This window comes from Lepidochelys kempii, chromosome 2 (assembly GCF_965140265.1).
Source record: "Lepidochelys kempii isolate rLepKem1 chromosome 2, rLepKem1.hap2, whole genome shotgun sequence".
Taxonomy (NCBI): Eukaryota; Metazoa; Chordata; order Testudines; family Cheloniidae; genus Lepidochelys; species Lepidochelys kempii.
In genome coordinates, this window is record NC_133257.1 from 267,122,063 (window position 1) to 267,143,779 (window position 21,717).

The 21,717-nt window shown below is 43.6% G+C and overlaps 1 protein-coding gene across 14 annotated transcripts in view; it reads right to left on the reverse strand.

The window, feature by feature from the left end:
- LOC140907905 (KAT8 regulatory NSL complex subunit 1-like) overlaps positions 1 to 21,717 on the reverse strand; it is a 147,126-nt gene that overhangs the window by 41,556 nt on the left and 83,853 nt on the right. For all 14 annotated transcript variants that reach the window (XM_073334933.1, XM_073334934.1, XM_073334928.1 and 11 more), the window contains 3 exons: positions 16,247 to 16,374; positions 6,194 to 6,395; positions 4,418 to 4,583 (listed from right to left, as the gene is read on the reverse strand). In XM_073334933.1, coding sequence (XP_073191034.1) covers positions 4,418 to 4,583; positions 6,194 to 6,395; positions 16,247 to 16,374 — 496 coding nt within the window. The remainder of the gene's footprint in view (positions 1 to 4,417; positions 4,584 to 6,193; positions 6,396 to 16,246; positions 16,375 to 21,717) is intronic.

Consider the following 21,717-nt stretch of genomic DNA (forward strand, 5'->3'; position numbering starts at 1 on the left):
CCTGGTGGCTGGGAGCTGCAGGGTCCCGCCTCCTCCTGCGGCAGCAGGGGGACCCCTGGACACCACAGGGAGGCAGGGGGACCCCCTGCAGCTCCCCTCCATCGAGGGAGTCAAGGGGGCCCTGGAGCTCTGAGCCCTCACTGGTGGTGCAGGCCCCAGAGCTCCCAGCCACCCCGCAGCTGCCCAGTCCCTTCCCATTTTATCATGGATATTTTTAGTAGCAATCCAGGACAGGTCACAGGCTTCAGTCAGTTTTTCTTTATTGCCTGTGACCTGTCTGTAACTCTTACTAAAAATATTCATTACAAAACCTTAGCCTTATACATAAGGTGTGAAGTTTGGCTTCCCTTGACTACTCCAAGGCTTGAAAAAAATTGGCAGGTGGATCACTTGATTCAGGTGAAGCTTCAAGATGGCCTTGGGCAGAAACTTTGGATGAAGCCTTGATGTCACCCTGTCCTTATCACATAATGTATATGCCATTGCAGCCTGGATTTCCCTTATTCTCTAGGCTGCATTTCTAACCATCAAGGTGGTTTTCATAGACAAGCGGTATACAGAAAAGGTTGCTAGATGTTCAAAGAGGGGACCCCCATTAACCATGCTCCATGAAAAGATAGTTGAGATCAGTGTAAATGTGGCTGTCATGTAGGTCCATGAGGTCACATGCCCTAAGAGCATGAGATATGCTGACTGATGTTGCCAGGTAAGCCTGGCATTGATTGAAGTTCAGCATGGTGAGGAATCTGTCCTGTGGCAAGTAGTTTTTTACCACTGTGGAGTCAAATAATGCCCCTATGAACTCTGTTTTGAGTGAGGTAAGAATGGATTTCTCCCTTTTGACTCTGAGACCTAAGGGGGCAAAGAGTTGTAGTGTTACTTGAATGGAATTGCTCACTTGTTGAGGAGATCAACTTCTGGTAACCAGGTGTCAAGCTCTACATAGATTTGCACTCCCCTTGTATCCTTAGATAGGCTGCCATAACTGTGAGGCACTCGGTCAATACTCTGGGAGCTGCAGAGAGGCCAAAGGAAAGCACCCTGCATTGATAATGCAACTTTCCCAGAAGCAAAGTGAGGTATTTCCTGAGGGTCCGGTTGAATAGCTGTATGGAAAGAGACATCCTGTAAGCCGAGAGCCAAAAGCCAGTCTTGAGGATGTAGGGTAGGAACTAAGGAAACTAGGGTTACCAACCTCCATTCTTCACTGGGATTATGAAACAAAGTGAATAAATCTCTCTGCCCTAGAATTCTACAGACTCTCCTTCCATTGCTATAGAAAAGTTTATTTCGTTTAACAGTATCTCATGAGAGGGGTCCCTGAAGAGGGACAAGGAAGTGGGGCAGGGAGAGACTGAAACTGTATAGCACACAGCGTGTCTACAATTTCTAGGACTTACTGGTTTCTAGGTTCCAGGCCTCCCAAAAGCAAAACAAATGGTTCCCAAAAGGGTGGGGGAGGGGTGGGACAAAGGGAATACAAATCCTGTGGTTCTATGTAGCTCTGTAATTGGGTTTACAAAGCCCATACTAAGCATAGACAGATGGGGGAGGAGAGTCTTCCCTGCTCACAGGCAACCAGGCTGACCACACCCCAGCACAGCTGTTGGACCTGCCAATCATGGAGGCATGTACCCACAGCTGAGACCAATAAGGAAAACAAGCCTAGGTATAAAGGAAGGAGAACAGTGAGAGATGGGGAGGCAGAAAGGCCTGGGACATTTGACAGGCTCCCAACAGTCCTGTCAGATTTGCTGACAGGAGGTTGATGCAGAGCGTATGGCAGGGGAGTAAGGAGCAGAGCATCTCCATCTCTGGAACTTCTGTCTTTTCCTCAGGGGCTCTGTTGATCTCAGCTGGTGTGGGGAGCTTAGACATCTGTTCTTGGTGCTTTCGGTGCCAAAACATCGGTATAGTAAGTGGCATGACCGGGCTCCTCAAGCTGTGCCAAGTTTGTTCAGTGACCTGTCTGGGCCAAGCTGTCAGTAGGACCCGATCCAGACCTTGAACTGCCTCCTGGTTTGGACTACTCTGGATCAGCAAGGGAAATCTGTCTCTCCAATCACTCAGAGCAGTGCTCCTTGCTCCCTCTTTCCTCAGAAAATTGCGTTGAGGAGGGTATGGAGGCTCTCACAGACTCTGTAGTCAACAAGTAAGACTTTCTCGAAGCTCTGGGTGGACCCATGGATTACTGGTCTGGTCATTTTCTTCATCTCAGGTTTGGAGTACGCCTTCATGGACATCTTCAGGAGGAACACTTGTAGGTGGGACTCCCTTGCTTTTGGTGTCCTCCTTGAAAAAGAGCGACATGTGGTGCATTTTTCTGGAATATGCACTTCACTGAGGTAGAAGTCTTTTTGAGTGTCTGTCACCATATGGATAGCTTGCAGATGGACAGGAATTAAATCCTGGAATTTTGATTCTGCCATGTTCAGGGCACCCTGTGTTGGGAGCACCCCAAAGTTAAAGACCTTCTTTCTTTTACTTTTTGGCCAGTGGGCTTAAACTATGTTAACTTAACTATATTAAGGAACACTAAACTAAAAACTAGAGCAGCGGTTCTAAAACTGTGGGTTGGAACCCCAAAGTGGGTCATGACCCCATTTTAATGAGGTTGCCAGCACCGGCTTAGACTTGCTGGGACCCAGGGCTGGGACCCAGGGCTGAAACCCTTCAGCATGAGCGGTGGGGCTTCAGCTTCCGCTCCCCACCGCAGGGGAGTGGGGCTCAGGAAGGCTCAGGCTTCTGTCCTCCCTCCTGGGGTCGTGTAGTCATTTTTGTTGTCAGAAGGGGGTCGCGGTGCAAGGAAGTTTGAGAACCCCTGAACTAGAGCAAAAGAATCACACAGTGCCCAGAGATGCAGACACTGCTGGGATTCTGTCTCTGCCTCAGATGGAACTGAAGGATGGTTGTGGCTGCCCTACCCTTTATGCCCTCAGGTACCAGGAGCAACAGGGCATTCAGGACACAGGGGCAGCACGCAAACACACAGAATCCAGTCTCCAGCACAAGGGCACCAGAACAGAATATATGTGGACAATCACTTGAAGAATAATTCTACCTGAATTTCCTCCAAAACAGAGAGTCGTTTTTTCCCTTCCCAGGTACAAGAGTCCCCTCTTCCCAGTTCTTTCCTTCACAGACATCAGTCCTCATATACCCACTTATGTAGTGAAACCTACTCAAGTCACCCTTCCAAGAGCCCAGTCCTGACCTAACTTTGAATACACCCAGTTTCCAGATGTCCACTGTCCCAGAAGTTAAATTAAAAAAAAAAAAAAAGTAAATATACTAGAGAAAGTCTAATAGGGTACATGAAATCAAACAATTCCTGATCCCCCAACAGAATTTAGCTGACTCTCACTGGCTGGAACCAAATCAATCACAACCCTGGAAAAATAAATTCTCTCTTCAAATACACTTTGGGGAGAGCGCTGCCTAAAAACCAGCATTAAAATGAGTTTTAGGGCTAGTCTACACTGGCAACGCTTGTGTAGTCACAGCAGAGTGCTAGGAGAGAGCTCTCCCAGAGCTCTAAAAAACCCACCTCCACGAGAGGTGTAGCTACCAGCGGTGGAAGAGCAGCTCCCAGAGCCGGTGCACTGTTTACACTGGCGCTTTACAGTGCTGAAACTTGCTGCACTCAAGGGGGTATTTTTTCACACCCCGAGCAAGAAAGTTGAAGCACTGTAAATTGCCAGTGTAGACAAGCCCTTAGTCATTTTTGAGTAGATTTCCTGTTGTTGATAATCCCTCCTACCATTTGTTTCCTTCCACATTGTTCTTTTTGTGCATGTATGCTAATTAGTTTAGTGTTACTCAAAAGGGGGTGAGATGGTCTCTTCTGGTTTGTTGTTGCAGCCCATGGAGACAGGAGCTCTTTATGAGGGCTAGACTTTTAGAACTTACTTATTTTTTTAAATACAAAAATAGCAGCATACTTTTCTAAGAGACAAGAAAAAAAAATTAGGTTAAGATTTGGTCTGGCTTTCCAAGATCCCCTTTTAAAGATCCTATTCTTTCCTTGGAAAGAATCTGGGAATTTTTCCATGGAAAATTAAACAATAAAAAGATTTTTCTTTCCAGAAGGGACACTCAAGAGAGGGCTGCAGTGGCACTGTCAAGAGCTCATCTATTTAAACATTAAACAGAGTAAAAATAGCAGTACCCTTCTATTCAGAGCATGGTATGCTGGGACATGTAGTCTCCATGGGCTGTATCTCTGTATTAAAAATAAGGGAAATTAGAGTCACACTGCATAACTTTGTGGGAAGCCTCTGGCAATTCCTTGCATATATACTACCCTAAAATTCAGTTTAGTGTATTTTAAACATTCTTGCCTGTAAATGGAAGGAGGAGCAGGACACCTGTAGAATAAAGTCCTTTATTTTATACTAAGAACGTGTAATCTACTCACCATGAGAGAATGACAGTATGGGATGGAAGCCAGAATCCAGCAGTGCTATACGCTCTTCTAAGGACATAGTGTCTGGGTCTATGGCTTGAATAGAGGTTTTACAACCACACAAGATACAAGTGCTGGGCCATTCACAGCTACACTTCATGGTGAGAGGTTTCTGCGGCTAGTATAAAGGAAAATAAAAAGATCAGCCATCTAAAAAGGGAAAAATCACCAGTGTTTTCCTTAATTTAAGAAGGGATGCTGATATTCAGATCCAATGTTTCCAGGGTCTGATTTCTACAGACAAACTACATTTCATGCCCTAACCAAAAAAAACCCAAACCTTTCAAAAAGGAAATATTTAGATAAATTTTGAAAGATAGACATAACAATGGTCTTGTTGAATGGACCATCTCCAGTGAACCAACAAAAGAGTAAACCAAACACAGACACACAGGTCCCAGTGCTCACTCAGCAGCAATAACAGTATGTATGCAGGGCACAGCAAGGAATACAATCACCTATTTCTTTCAAGTACTCTCCTTGCTCCTGGATTCCAGCTCTTATCCTTTGAAAAAATCATTTTCACTAATACAAGACTGGAATTCTCCTTGTGGCTAAACATAAAATTGAATTACAATGGTTTCTGGTAATTATACTTAGGCCTATAATATTAACATATGGTGCTATTTTAAAGGGACAATTCACAGTTAAACTTTTTTGACATTCCCAAGTGAGTATAGCTTGTTTCTTGTATCATCTTCTACTGAGCAGGAAACATCAAAATAAAGAAGAAGATGTTTGTAATGTAAACACTCTAAGCTAAAGGTAAGTGGTGGGAAATAGAAATTATGTCAGTGCAGAAACCAAAACCATAGTTAGGCTGTCACCGCTCGCAAAGGCATGGTCTGAGCACATGACTAGGATTCAGGTACTCTGGCTCTAATCCCAGCTCTTGACAGTTTCCCTGTGACCTTGGGCAATTCAATTTCTATGCCTTGGTTTCCCCAATTGTAAAATCATAGAATCATAGAAGATTGGGGTTGGAAGAGACCTCAGGAGGTCATCTAGTCCAAACCCCCTGCTCAAAGCAGGACCAACACCAACTAAATCATCCAACTAAATCAGGGGTCTCAAATTCGAATCATCAGGAGGTCCACATGAGGACTTGTATGTTGGCCTGAGGGCCGCATCACCCCCCCAACTGCCCCCACCCTCCCCCTGCCCGTGGGGTGCTGCAGGGGGCTCAGGGCAGAGGGTTGGGGTGCAGGACGGGTGCAGGGTGTGGCAGGGGGCTCAGGACAGGGGGGTGGGATGCAGGAGGGGTTCGAGTTCCAGCCCGGCGCCGCTTACCTTGAGCGGCTCCGGGGTGGCAGGGGCATGCACTGGGGCTAGGGTAGGCTCCCTGCCTGCCCTGGCCCCGTGCCACTCTGCTCCGGGAAGGCAGGCACCTGCGGCCACGGGGGGAGGGGGAACAGAGAACTCCGTGAGCTGTTCTTGCCTGCGGGTACCTCCTCCGAAGCTCCCATTGGCCGCGCATCCCCGTTCTCTCTTCCCCCTCCCCCTGCGGCCGCAGGGAAGCAGTGAGCTTAGCGGGCCGCATGTTTGAGACCCCTGAACTAAATCAACAAAATAGAGTATCATCTACTCTCAGAGGGATGTTTATAATGCACTTGGAGACCGTGGGAGTGAAGGGGGTACTCCTTTGTGTTTAGACTTAATAAAAAAAAACGCAGGCTAGATTGTATTTTAGCAGCCATGTGGCTAAACTCACTGAGAGTTTGTACCTACCTTCTTGCTAAGGAGAGAGACAGTGTTAGCTCGGACCAGCTTGCGTTTCTTGTATCTGCAAATGGGGCGGATTCTAGCTGCAACACAGCTGTTGTCTGGTATGGAGGGTACAGTAGCCAGGCTATCCAGTCGTTTCTGTTTGAGAATCTCCTCAGCTTCCAAACTGGCCAGAGAGATGTTGTTGGAGTGGCTTGTGTGCAAACTGCAACCAAATAAATAAATAAATAAATAAATAAGACAGTGAGCCTCACTCAGCATGAGAGGGGTAAAAGTTAATACTGCATTGTGATGGCTGTGCTGTCAGATCACCTTCAGGTATTTTCTTAGGCAGTTAATGATTTTTATCAGTTTGGGTTCTTACTACAGCTGTGCTCCTGTTAACTTAGCTTCTAATAATTCTTTAGGGGGAAACATGCTCAGCTACTTATGCATCTAGTTGGAAATGAATACTGAAGGTCATAAAATCGCAGAAATGCAGGGCTGGAAGGGACCTTGAGAAATCATCAAATCCAGCTCCCTGTGCTGTGACAGGACCAAGTAAACCCAGATCATCCCTGACAAGCATATGTCCAACTTGTTTTTAAATGGTTCCAGTGATGAGGACTCCATGACCTCCCATGGAAGCCTATTCCAGAGCTTAACTATCCTTCTAGCTAGAAAGATTTTCCTGATATCAAACCTAAATCTACCTCGCTGCAAATTAAGCCCATTATTTCTTGTCCTACCTGCAGTGGACATGGAGAACAACTGATCACCATCCTCTTTGTAAAAGTCCTTAATATATTGGAAGACTTATCAGGTTGCCCCCCAGTTGTCTTTTCTCAAGACTAAACATGCCCAGTTTTTCCAACCCTTCCTCACAGGTCGGGTCTTCTAAACCTATCATTTTTGTTGCTCTGCACTCATTCCTATTTGCCACACCCTTTATAACTGTGGTGCTCAAAATTGGACATAGTACTCCAGCTGGGGCCTCACCAGTGCCAAGTGTAGCAGAACAATTAGAATCATAGACTGGAAGTGACCTCAAGAGGTCATCTAGTTCAGTCCTCTGCACTCAAGGCAGGGCTAAGTATTATCTAGACCATCGCTGACAGGTGTTTGTCCAACCTGCTCTTAAAAATCCCCAATGATGGAGATTCCACAACTTCCCTAAGCAATTTATTCCAGTGCTTAACCACTCTGACAGTTAGGAAGTTTTTCCTAATGTCCAACCTAAACCGCCCTGTGACGGTGCCCCCCATAGGGCTTTATTGGAAATATGCTTATGAATGTATATATGACATATCTAGAATATGTTTTATGCTACATATGCCATGTAACAGATCTCTGTAGAGGTTATGATCTACTGAATCTATTAATCCTATTTGTATTCATGTATCATTTTTGTATTCAAAAAGTTATGAATATTGGCTGTGTACTTGCTTGATTTTTAAATAGCCTTTGTAAAGCATTTGATCAGCTTCTTGAGAACAGAATGTGCAAGTTAAATGCCCAATCAAAAAGCATTTAACGAACAATGGATGTTGGAAGGTCACAATCCACATAAGAAGTCTTCCTGGAGATATTCAAGATAGCATGTGGGCAATGGCTGCTGCCTGTAAAAACCTGAGTCATGCATGGACATGTGATTTGCTCATGTGACTCCAAAACTCCATCTTGTAGCTGGACTTCGCAAAGGAGAGAGGAGGGGGTCTCCACCCACAAGAGAGTCTATTTAAGCCTGTGCGAGAGCCCTCCATTTTGTCTCCAGCTGGCTAAAGAGAGCCTCTCTACCCCCAAGGATACCTGAAAGAAACTGGAACAAAGGACAGTAACTACAGGGGGTGTGAGTGATTGCTGTACCCAGACTAGAAGGAAACTAGTCTGTAAAAGGAAGCTTACTGGAATTCCTCTAAGGGTGAGGTTTTATCTGTATTCAGTTTTCTTAGACATAGACTTGCATGTTCTATTTTATTCTGCTTGGTAATTCATTTTGTTCTGTCTGTTACTACCTGGAACCACTTAAATCCTACTTTCTGTATTTAATAAAATCACATTTTACTTATTAATTAACCCACAGTACGTATTAATACCTGGGGGGGTGTGTGGGGGGGCAAACAGCTGTGCATCTCTCTCTATCAGTGTTATAGATGGTGAACAATTTAGGAGTTTATCCTGTATAAGCTTTATACAGGGTAAAACGGATCTATTTGGGGTTTGGACCCCATTGGGAGTTGGGCAACTGAGTGTTAAGGACAGGAACACTTCTTAAGTTGCTTTCAGTTAAGTCTGCAGCTTTGGGGCACGTGGTTCAGACCCTGGGTCTGTGTTGGAGCAGACTGGCATGTCTGGCTCAGCAAGACAGGGTGTTGGAGTCCCAAGCTGCAGGGAAAGCAGGGGAAGTAGTAGTTTTGGCACATCAGTTGGCAACCCCAAGGACGTTTCTGTGATCCAACCCGCCACATGCCCTTGCTGCAATTTAAGCCCATTGCTTCTTGTCCTAGCCTCAGAGGTTAAGAACAACAATTTTTCTCCCTCCTTCTTGTAACAACCTTTTATGTCCCCTCTCAGTCTTCTCTTCTCCAGATTAAACAAACCCAATTTTTTCAATAATTTTAGGTTTCACAGTTATCAGACACATACTAATTATATTTGCCAGTCAGCAGGATGCACTTAAAACCGGGCATCCTCCCTTTTACTCCAACGGTTAAATAGTAATTTGACTGTGAGAAAAGATTCCATGGAGTATTAGAAATCTAATACTAATGCTCCCTCAATAGTAAGACAGAACTGTGTTAACTACAAACAGACTATCATACACTCATCTACTATTAATCATGACTATACAGCAGTCTTTTTTCTGACATAACCTTGTGTCGGCTGTTGCTGGCTTATGCACACCTACCATGCTACATAGCTGTGTGTGTACCCATACATTCTGGAAACATCTGAGCAGCCATCCCACGCTGACTGAGGGAGTGGATTATGGGTTTTTCCCCTTCATGCAATGCACTTTGGAATGTCTTCCCATATCCGGGAGGGAGGAGAATTGACTGGCTAGGTTATGTAAACAGTCCTATCTACACTGAAGAACACCATTCACCTCAGGATGTTACAGACTGACTCACTATCAAAGCCAGAACACAATACACCCACTAATTTAGGAACTACATGTTAACAATCTTATGTGAAGGGACTGTATTTAAATTAACTCTTATAGAAGCTGGTCACAAACTCAAACTCCATTGTGACAACAGGATCCATCCAAGTCTTTCTGTGACCTGATGATTCTTTCACTTTATACCACTTTGCAACTTTGTCCCCCCTCACAGCTCTGCTGTGCTTCAACAGACCTTTCTGTTTGTTGGACTGGACCCCCTCCAGAGCATGACAACTGTTGCTCAGCCAGCAAGAAAAATTGTTGAATGGGAGGTTCACCTTACTTTCTGAAGGTAAGCATGCTGCCTCACAATTCTTCCATGTCCCCACCAACCCAGGGAGAGGGGAAAAGACTAGAACACCACAAAGTGAACCTAAGTCTGCACTGTAGCAATGCATAGCACTACTAAGCTAATCTTCCTTGTCAAAGAAATTGCTTACTCATAATTATCGTTTTACTTCTCTGCCCTGCTTTAAATATACACAACAAGAATGACCTTTATAAGTTAACTTATTAGCAGCATAGTATTCCACATCACCCTGAACAGACTGTGTTAAGACAATACCATTTTATCTTGCAACTTCACAATGAACTGTCTATTGCCATAAAAGCAATCTTACATTCTTGCTGGGAATGTTGAAGTTGGGAATCCAAACCGATTTTCTTAGGAAATGAGCCAGGGATAAACATATAAGAGAAATTATGATTGATATATATTTAGCTGATCAGGTAATACTGCCAGCTATCCGTGGAACTTGTGAACCTCAATCCACATAACTCCTTAAACTTATGTTCAACTGTTCCAACTCTTGTACTTTTATTAATGTCTCCGACTCAGCAATAGCTGAGATTTTGGCCCTGAATATCCATTTTATATGACATTTTATCATGGGATCTCAAAACACTCTTCAGCTAAAAAACACCTTAGAGGATTCATATTACTCATATTTTACAGAGGAAGCAAAAAGAGGTTAAATAACTGGATTAGAGTCAAAGCAAGGGAGACAAGGCTGTTTTGGAAAAGATAAATGAATTCTTTGCATTGGTCTTTACTGCAGAGGATGTGAGGGAGATTCCCACACCTGAGCCATTCTTTTTCAATGACAAATCTAACGAACTGTCCCAGATTGAGGTGTCAATAGAGCAGGTTTTGGAACAAACTGATACATTAAACAGGAATGAATCACCAGGACCAGATGGTAGTCATTGAAGAGTTAACTGTGGTGTGTAACCTACTGCTTAAATCAGCCTCTGTACCAGGTGACTGGAGGATAGCTAATGTGACACTGATTTTTAATAAAAGGCTCTAGAGGTGATCCTGGCAGTTACAGGTGGATAAGCCTAACGTCAGTACCAAGCAAATTGGTGGCAACAACAGTAAAGAATAGAATTATCAGAGACATAGATGAACATGATATGTTGGGGAAGAGTCAACATGGTTTTTATAAAAGGAAATCATTCCTCACTAATCTATTAGAATTATTTGAGGGTATCTACAAACATGTGGCCAAAGGTGATCCAGTGGATACAATGTATTCAAACTTTCAGAAACCCTTTGACAATGTCCCTCACCAAAGGTTCTTATGCATAATAAGGAGTCATGGGATAAGAGCGAATGTTCTCTCATGGATCAGTAACTAGTAACATGGATCAGTAACAGACAGATAACGAAGGGTAGGAATAAATGGTCAGTTTTCACAATGAAGAGAGGTAACTATCAGGGTCCCCAAGGATCTGTTGGGACCAGTTCTTTTCAACATGTTCATAAATTATCTGGAAAAAGGGGCAAACACTGGAGGTGACGAAGTTTACAGATGATGGAGAATTACTCAGGATAGTTAAGACCAAGGCAGACCAGTGGCAGGAAAATGGCAGATGAAATTCAATGCTGATAAAAGCAAAGTAATTCACATCGGAAAACATAATCCCAAATATACATACAAAGTGATGGGGTCTAAATTAGCTATTACCACTTAAGAAAGAGATCTTGTGAACAGTTCTCTGAAAACATCTGCTCAATGTGCAGCGGCAGTCAAAAAAGCTAACAGTGTTAAGAACCATTAGGAAAGGGACAGATAAGACGACAGAAAATACCATAATGCCACTATATAAATCCAAGGAATGCCCACACCTTGAATACTGCATGAAGTTTTGCTCACCACATCTCAAAAAAGATATATTAGAATTGGAAAAAGTACAGAGAACGATAAACAAAAATTATTAGAAAAATGGAAGATATTAAAAAAACTTGGATCATTCAGCTTGGAAAAGAAGACTGAGGGGGGATATGATAGAGGTCTATAATATCATGAATGGTGTGGAAAAAGTATTAATTGCTTCACAAAACACAAAAATCAGGTGTCATCTGATGAAATTTACAGGAGGCTGGTTTAAAACTAACCTAAGGAAGTAGTACTTCACACGAGGCAGAGTCAACCTGTGGAACTCGTTGCCTGAGAATATTGTGAAGGCCAAAAGTATAAACTGGGTTAAAAAAAGAATTAGGGCTAGTCTACACTGGCAACGTTAAAGCGCTGCCACGGCAGCACTTTAATGTGGCTTGTGTGGTCGCAGCAAAGAGCTCTCCCAGTGCTCTAAAAAAACCCACCTCCACGAGGGGCGCAGCTCCCAGCGCTGGTGTATGTCTACACTGGCACTTTACAGCGCTGAAACTTGCTGCACTCGGGGGTATTTTTTCACCTCCCTGAGCGAGAAAGTTGCAGTGCTGTAAAGTGCCAGTGTCGACAAGCCCTTAGATAAGTTCATGGAGGACAGGTCCATCAGTGGTTATTAGCCAAGATGGTCATGGATCCATCCCCATGCTCTGGGTGTTCTTAAAACCTCTGACTGCAAGAAGCTGGGACTGGATGACAGGGGATAGATCACCCAATAAATTGCCCTGTTCTGTTCACTCCCTCTGAAGCATCGGCATAGGCCACTGTTGGAAGACAGGATACTGGGCTAGATGGCCCACTGGTCTGACCCAGTGTGGCCATTTTTATGTTCATATGTGAGGAATCCTGAGGCTCTCTATTACCCTTCTGACCACTGTATCACACTTTCTTCCTCAGAACACTAACTGCATTTGAATACATAGGACAGCTTGGAAAATCCACACTTCTAAATCTTTACATATATAAAACATTAGAAACAAAAAACAAACATTCCCTGAAAAAAAGCACAGGCATAGACGTCTAACAAAGTCATTACAATATTAACAGGTCTTTTATATGTAGTTGTTTGGGGGTGGTAAAAGGTTAGCTAGCACTCAGATGAGTGATTACATGAAAAAACCCAGGCAACGCCCCTCACTTTTCCATACACACACAACTGCATTTTTCAGTGAATAAAATATTTATTAAAAAAAAAAATCACCCATCTCTATATGTAGTGCATAAAGCATAGCCTTTTCACCTTCAACTCACTAGTTCGTTAGAGCTTACATTTCAAAGAGAAGGATTTAGATACTGTTAGCCCAGATTCTAGTTCATATTTTGTTGCCCTAGACAATGCAAGGTCAACTGTCTCGGAAAGTCTCTGACTGTGTAAATGTGGAAACTCAATTTCCTTTCAGTACTATGCATGTGCTTTCTTGCAAGACATAGGGAAGGTTATTAGCAGGTCACTGGGGAAAGTTCACAAAGCGGTTAGAATGTGCTTATTGACCCAAAACTATTTGTCAATTTGACGTGATTAGTTTTGGCTGTGAAAATGTTTTTCAGGGCCAGCTGTGTGAGTGGGAGTGAGAGAGATTGACTGTCCCTTATAACCATTAGCCCAGCAGTTAGGGTATTTACCTGGTATGTTTGAATCTCCACTCTGGAGCAGTGATCAGAACTCAAACTCTCCCCTCTCAAGTGAGCCTCCTAACCAATAGGCTATTTTGGTGTGGGTTGCTCTCAATCTCTCCTCCTGAAGTTGTTTCACTTTGTAGAAATACTTAAATACTCACTGGGCAAGAAAGAGAAAATGACTACAGCCTGGTGATTAAAACACACAGCTGGGGGGTATGAGATGTGGATTCAAATCTTCTGTCTTTCTGATACAAAATGGAACAGCTTCAACAGGAGAGACTGAGAGCAGAATAGTCTATAACCTGGTGGCTAAGGGTCTCATATGGCAGGGGTGACACCTGATTTCAAGTCTCTGCTTCAATATATATTTTTAGTATATACACAAAGTGGAACAGCTTCAACAGGAGAGACTGAGAGCAACCCACCCCAGAATAGCCTGTAGGTGATGGCGGTTACCTGGGAGGGGAGAGATTTGAGTTCAAGTCTCTGCTCCAGAATGGGGATTCAACCTGGTTCTTCCACATCCCAAGGAAGTGCCCTAACCACAGAGCTAAAGGTTACACAAGGGGGATGAATGCACATACAGAGTTTTCTGAAGCTGACCAGAATGTAATGTTCCTTATGATCTGTATCAGACTTTTCCAATTTGCTGCCAAATTATCAAGATTTTTTTTACCCTAACCAAATTTTTTTTCTGATTTTTTTGGTTTGCTGGCTGAATTGAAAAATAAATTTATCCAGCTCTAAGGATCTGTACCTCTGATGCTTAATTCCAGTGCATATGAAATGCTAGTAATGCAAATTCTATAGAAACAAAGCTGAAACGGGACACTTGAAAAATGTATAAGGAAAAATAGCTTTTATATATCCAGATACATACAATGTAAACATAGAAGAGATGGAAGGGGAAAAAAGAAAAGAGAAAAGAAAAGAAAAGGAGAAAACATGATCGGATATATCCAACCGCATCAGCAACACCTGCAAGCTTAAGGCACTTTTGAATAAAATTAGCAATCAACAGAATACTTCTATTTATTAAAACTAAGCATCAACGGAAAACTGGCAACCTGTTTTGTAAGCAGCTAAACCTGAAAATGGAATACATCCCACCTCACTCAGAGCAACAACTAAAATATAAATCCAAGAAATGTGCAATCCTCATAGTAACAGTAACAGGCATTCAAACTTTCCCCAAATGAGGATTTAATTAGCAACCTGCCAGAAACTGAATGGTGTAGCTGATTAGCATAAAATGGTGCTAACTGCAACCCCAAAAGAGGTTACAGTAAGAACTATTTTTTATTTTAGCAGAGGCTACTTGAATCAAGGTGGAGCACTGCATGCTGACACAAATAGATTTCACAGGATGCAACTCCATAGTCAGGCAACCAGCAAAGGAAAAATATTAGTCTTTTACCATTTTGGGCTTCTTTATAAAGGATGAAAGGCCTGAAAAATGGTTCGGTTTATTTAAAAACAAAAACAAAAATTTTCGCATTAGAAATTCAGGTCTTGTCCATACTGGAAGACTACTGAACAGGTGTCAAACACATGGCCTACACCCCAGATCCAGCCCCTAAACCCTTTCCTATTACCCATAGCTGCCTGCCTGCTGTGATCAAAGTGGGCTGGCAGAGAGCTGGGGAGGTAGCTTGCACCTGATTGGGACCAGGCAGCTGAGACCTTCCTCTCTCCACCAGCATTTGGTCAGAGCACCTTACAGGCCATGCCGAAAGGAGTCTCCTTTCCCATCTTCCCTACCCTGTCTCTGCCTCTGAACCCACAGGAGAAGACCCCTTCTCTCCCTCTGCTGCCTACCTGGCCTAGTCTTTTCCAGTCCCTCCACCCTGAGCCAAAGGGGACTTCTTTCCAGGCTTCCCGCTCTTTGCAGCTGCCACCACTGACTTGTCCCCACAGGATCAAATGAATGAAAGCATCTGCTTCTAAACTGCCCATTCTCCAGAGAACTGGAGGCGGAAAATAGGTGAAGAAATCCCCAGAGGTGGGGGAAGGGGAGGGAAATTATCAAGTGGTATATGTAAGGGGGAAGGTGGATGGGAATGATTCTCAAAGTGGAGCAGCAGGTAGGAAACATTCATAAAAAAGTGTGTGTGCAGATGGCAGGTGCACAAGCAGGGAAGACAAGGGAGAAGAGACTGGTCACGGAGGAATACACTGAGTGATAAGTTAGTGGACAACAGACAGACGGTTTCATAAATGCATTTACATTTTTTTTTAAAATCTTTGTCTTTAAAATGGCATATTTAAAATTTTACTAATAAAGAGGCTCATTCTGAGTTGTACAGACCATAACATTTGCCTCTTACCTGTGAACTTTTCGCTCCCAGCCCATGGACTTTGGGGGACAGAGTAACTTGGCCCTCACCAAACAATAAAGGTGACTGGAGAACTAGCAACATTAATGACATCACAAAAAGACACACTTGGGCAGCGGAGAGAAGAGTCCTATAGGCTACTTAAGTTTTATTTTTTTAACTCCCATATCTAACAAGCACTTGTTTGGAAGAGTGTGTTAAACATTCAATACCCTTTCCCCACTACTTTAATTACAGTATGAGAGCTCTCAACAGCCTGAGGTCCAAGATGTCATTCAGTACCACTAGGGAAGACATGATTGATTTCTGATATTTCAGCGGTTGAAATATAAGCAGAAAAAGTGTCTTTCATGCTCTCTTTATACATGATAAAAATGAGAAAAGGTCACAAATCCAATTTTAAGGTGGAAAAATAAACCTTTGTAGGTTACCTTTAAAGATTACATGCATTTGGATTTGTGGGCAACACTGGCCATTAAAATAAGATAAAGCTATATGTAACACTTTGCAACAAATCCTCTGCAAAATATGCAACATTAAATGCTATTTTTAGTTACAAAATGTAGATCGCAATATATAACCTAATATCTATCTTCAAAAATATTTCTCCCCCATCAGGCATGTGCATTTATTTTGCTTCTTTACATCATGAATTGTATTCAAAGAGAGACGGTTCACCTATGATCACATTCTCAGCCACTATCACAAATGTCTTAATTATAAAAATTACTCAGAATAATCCCAAATATGAGATTGGTCAACCTATAAGAAAAGAAGAACTAACCAGTTAATTTTTCCGTTGACTTGGCGGGATGATGTGCAGGCTTTTGGGGGTCCTGGAGACCCACTGATGGGGGTACAGGAGGGACTTTGACACATAGGGTTTCCTAAAGACTGCGTAAGACGAGAACTCTGCAAGAGAAAAATAAAATCTCAAACTCAGGATAGCTTGACGAAAGAATGAATTTTGAAGAGGGATGGGGAGAAAAAAAGTAATCAATCTAAGCAGCATTTTGCAATTAAAAATAATGCTGAACATAGTCAGGCGGTCCCAATGCAATCAATTATTTACAGTTTCTTTCCATCCGCTTAGATTCAAGGATCAAAGACAGATTCTTCAAATCACTCCACATCAGTGATTTTAAATTGCATTCTTAGATGTTACAAAAAGTTGTCAAATACAATTTCTAGTCCTCTGATCTATAAACTGGAGACCACTTTCATTGCCTGCCAGCTTCACTTGGAATACGAGCAGCTTTGGTGTAGCAAAAATTTTGTTTCATACAAACTGTTCCAAAACTTTAACCAAATGCTAGCATCAATCCAGGATATCCGGTAGTCTAGGGGTATATTATATACTTACTGGACATGATTTTGAAACACTGTAAAAGGACCTTGGACTCTGACAGTAAGCTTTCAGTCCCAAAGCTTGATGTGTGCATGCATCTACATTTTATGTGCATTTAGTGCTAGCGAAAAATAAGGTAGTCACTCACCTTGCACAGCAACTGTAGTTCTTCAAAATGTGTGTCCCTATGGATGCCCCACTTCAGGTGTGCATGTGCCTCTCTCCACTAGCACTGTCTGTTCGGCTTCTCTATCTGAATGTCCAACAAGAACAGTCCAAAGCAGGGGGGAAGAAGGGCAGGTCCACCCATAGAGGGAAACATCTCGAAAAACCACTGTTACTGCACAAGGTGGGTAACCTTTTCTTCTTCTTCTTCGATTAGTGTCCCTATGGGTGCTCCATTTCAGGTGACACCGGAGCTGTATCCTCACAGGGAGGAGGGAGCTTAGGAATCAAGTCCAAGACTAAAGACAGTACAGCAGATCCAAGAAGACAATACAGCAGATCCAAGTACTGCATCAGATCTGAGTGTGTGGAGCAAGCAAAATGTTTAGAAAAGATATGCACTGAAGTCCATGTAGCAGCTCTGCATATCTCAGACGCTGGTATGTTTTTGAGCAACACCGTGGAAGTTGCTTGTGATCTTGTATTATGAGCTATAATCCTTGGGGAAGCAAAGCACCAGCTGTATCATAACAAGCAGTAATACATCCAGAGATGCATCTCGAAGAGACTGTGGGCTCCTTTGATCTTTCTGCAGTGGAGACAGAACGTCTAGGTGATTTCTGAAATTACTTTGTCCTATTTAGATAAAAGTCCGTCATACATTTAATGTACGAAGGGAGGTCTACTGCTGAGATTTATGTGGTTTAGGAAATAATACTGGCAGATAAATAGACTGGTTAAGTTGGAAATCTGACAGAACATTAGGTAAGAACTTTGGGTGCAGTTATAGAAAAGACCTTGTCCTTGAAAAATATTGTAAATTGGGGGGAGAGGTGGTCTTGACATCAAGGCTCCAATTTCTCTAGCCCTGCAGGCTGACATGATAGCTACTAGAAAGGGTATCTTCATAGAAAAGTGAAGCAAGGAGCAGGTCATCATAGGTTCAAATGGAGACACAGGCACAAGGCAATGATCATGACACCAGTGGTTGAAACCTCTTCCATTTCTGGAGGTAAGTAATTGGAATTGACTTCTTTCTATTGTGTAGTTAGTATTACTTACTGTACTCCTGTCAAGCAGGTGGAGTCTAATCCTGTGAACCATCTAGGAGCTATGCTTGGAGAATGGATGACCCCCAGGTTGTGGTGAAGCACACAACCTGTATCCTGGGAGAGGAGATGAGGGAGGGTCAGAAGTTGGAGTGCCAGTTGGGGACACAAGTGAAGCAGGTAAGGTTACCAAGCTTACCTTGGCCAGGTCAGCATTATGAGGATAACCCTGGTCTTGTCCTGCCTTATCTTGTTCATCACACTTGGAATTGTTTGTGTTGGAGGGAATGCATAGAACAGACCCTTTCTCCAAGGAAGGAGAAAGGTGTCTCCCAAAGAAAGGTGACCAAGATCTCCTCTTGAGTAGGATAAAGGGCACTTTCTCAGCTGGATGTGGTGAACAGGTCCACTTGTGGAAGTCCCAACCTCTGGAATATCCCATGAAGGATCTGCGAGTTCAACTCCCATTCATAGTCCTGGGAGAAGCATCTGCTGAGCATAGTGGCATCCAGGAAGGTAAACGGCTGAGATCTAAATCTGATGGGCTATACACCAGTTCCATAACTTTATAGCTTTTATGCACAGGGAAGGCGATCTTGCGCATCCCTGTTTGTTGATATAGAACATGCAAGCCACATTATCCATCATGATTCTGATTAATTTGCTCTTGATGAGGGGTAGGAACTGAAGACAGGCATTCCTGACTGCCCTCAGTTCCAACACATTGATATAGAGATTGGTTTTCTACAGCGACCATCTGCCCTGAGTTGTGAGTGTATTGAAGTATGCTCCCCACCCTAACAGTGATGCATTCATTGTTATAGTTATTGTTGGAGCTGGGAGGAGAAATGGACACCTGTGCAGACATTGCATTCATCTTTCCACCAATACAGAGAGTTCTTCACCTGGAGAGAAACCGTAACCTGCTTGTTTGTCCAAGCTGCCTCTGGTTGAGGAACAGGCCCTCCTGAACCAGGCCTCAAAGCAATGGAGGCACTATCTTGCATGCCTCGTCACAAAGGTGCAAGCTGCCATATGACACAGGAGCTGCAAACAGTAGAAGGGAGTCAACTCGAATTACTTACCTTCAGAAATGGAAGAGGTTCCAAGAACATCACCACTTTGTGCCTGAAACTGCCCTATTGTCAGTCATCATAGATTATCTGCTGGACTTACAAAAATTGGATCAGTTATATCTATTAGGTTCACCTCGCCATGATATTAGCTTTTCATTCCCCACTAGAGGCGTTTTCTATTTTTGCATACCATATGTCCTCGATATTTATTACAGGTCTGGAGAATCTTTACCCCCTGGTTAAGCATCCTTCTCTGTCTTGGGATCTCAACGTGGTACTTAGATACCTGCTGGGACCTCTGTTTGAGCCTATGATGACCTGCTCCTTGCTTCACTTATCAGGAACTCTTGAGACTTTACAAATTTGTTCAGTTGTCTTAGATTTACAATTGGTCTCCACCCTCCATCCTTCTTTAGCACGAGAAAATACTCTGAGTAAAACCCTTTCCCTCTCTGAGGGGATGGGACTGGTTCTACTGCTCCTAAATAAAAGAGGGAGTGTCCTTCTTGACTAAGTATAGCCTTGTCAGAGGGGTCCCTGAAGAGGGATGGGGAAGGTGGTGGCAAGGGACATGAAGAGGATGATGTAGGCCAATATTATAATCTCCATGACCCACTTGTCTGTTGAAATAGGTCACCAGGCCAGTTGGAAATGGGAAAGGTGGTCTCCAAAATGAAGAAGTGGGCATAAGGTTACAGCTTGCAAACTACAGGCAAGGGAGGATTTGAGCCTTCAATCAACCCATCAAAATTGCTGTTTTAATGATGACTGGGTACTAGCTGAAGGATGGTGGGAAGCTCTTTTCCTCTGGAATCCCTTTTTTCCCCCCTCCTAGAAGATTCAGTGGTTCTGTGAAAACCAGAGAACTGAGCCAGGTGTAATCTGTGGACAGTCTAAGACTTGCTAAATCTCCTCTTGTTTGTAGGAGTGTATATACCCAGACACCTCAATGTGGCCCTGGAATCCTTCAGCATGTGCAAGAACTTGTCCATAGTTCCTGAGAAGAGCATCTGACCATCAAACTGGAGGTCCTCAACCTGAATCTCCCTTGGGAATCCCAAAAACTGCAGCCGTGACACCCTTTGCATGACAATTGCCCCGGAGATGAATCTAGCAGCAGCATCTGCAGCATCTAGGGATGCTTGGACAGAGGTTTTGGCCAATAACGGACCCTCCTTAATGATGGCCTGCATGTGTTCTCTATGCTCCTTGGGAAGATGTTCAATAAAGGATTTGAACTTGTTGCAATTTGTGTAGTCATACTTGGCCATGATTGCCTGATAGTCGGTGATCCAAAATTGGAGGGTTGCAGATGAATAGCCCTTCCATCCAAAAAGGTCTAACCTTTTCATAAGGAGCAGGCAAAGAGTAATACTATCTACCCCACATGTTTACAGCATCTACCATCAGAGAATTTGGTGAGGGGTGGGAAAACAAAAATTCTGAGTCCCTGGGAGGAGGGGCTACATAATATTTCTTATTTGCCCATTTACCAGTTGGTGGTATGGTGGCGGAAGTTTGCCACACAGTCTTTGCTGGATCCAGAAGTGCTTCATTAATGGGTAGCACAAACTGAGTGGGTGTCACTGACTGCAAAATGTCCAGGAGTTTGTGATGTGAGTCTTTAACCGTAGCAAGAGGTATCTAGGGAGTGCCCACCACCCTCTTCACAAGGTCCTGGAATTGACAAAAATTGCTGGTCTTCTATGGTGGTGGAGGAATGACTGCCTTGTCTGCAGATGAAGACAAAATAGGAATTTAAGGGGTAGCCTCTTTGTCCACCCTAGCCTTCTACTTCCTCAAAGGTCTCCTCATGTGGGAGGTTTGGTGGAGGCGACAGCGACCCTAGTTTCCTGGTGCAGTGGAATCAGTGGTCTGAAAAACTGCTGCCAATATGCCACCCAAGGATCCCAGTATGGCCACTGGAGAAGCCCATACAGGAGAGGAGGTGGTACCTAGGACAGATCCCTCCATCTGTGACGTGGGCAGGGATCTTCATCAAAGTATGGATTCCTATAATGGTAAGAAGGAGACTAATTAAGGGTGTAGACTCCTGCAGTACTGGGAAGCACTGGTAATCTGGAGACTGGGGTCTAAGTACCAAGAGTCATCTGGTACCCACAAACAGGGAGCACTCCAGCTTGTCTAACACTGACAAGTCCCTGGTGTAACGGAATTCCTGTGGTACCAAGTGGGTTGGTACCAACTCAGCAGTTGACTTGGGTGGTACCAACGGTTTGGAGCTTGAAGGCACTGCGGATGAAGGTGTGTGCTTCAAATCTGTCCGTACTGATGGAGCCAAGTGGGAAGGCGGCATTGGTAAGTCTGAAGTAAACTGTGCTGATCTGGAGGCAGATGGTACCAGGGCCCTGCTGATACCACATATCTCTGAAGTGCTCTAGGATATCCCTGCTCTGCCGATACCAGAGAAAGTTTCTTTCCCCTCCATGGTACCGAGTCCAGACATCAAGGTCTCAGAAATCGCAGACCTTGCAGCAGACTGGACTTCTTGGGAGTTCGCTCCTTGTGGTGGGATACTGTAGCTCCACTTTTTTGGAGCTTTCCCTGAGTCCTCAGAGATCTTTAACTTCTTAAGTGAGACCTTAGCCAAAGGGGC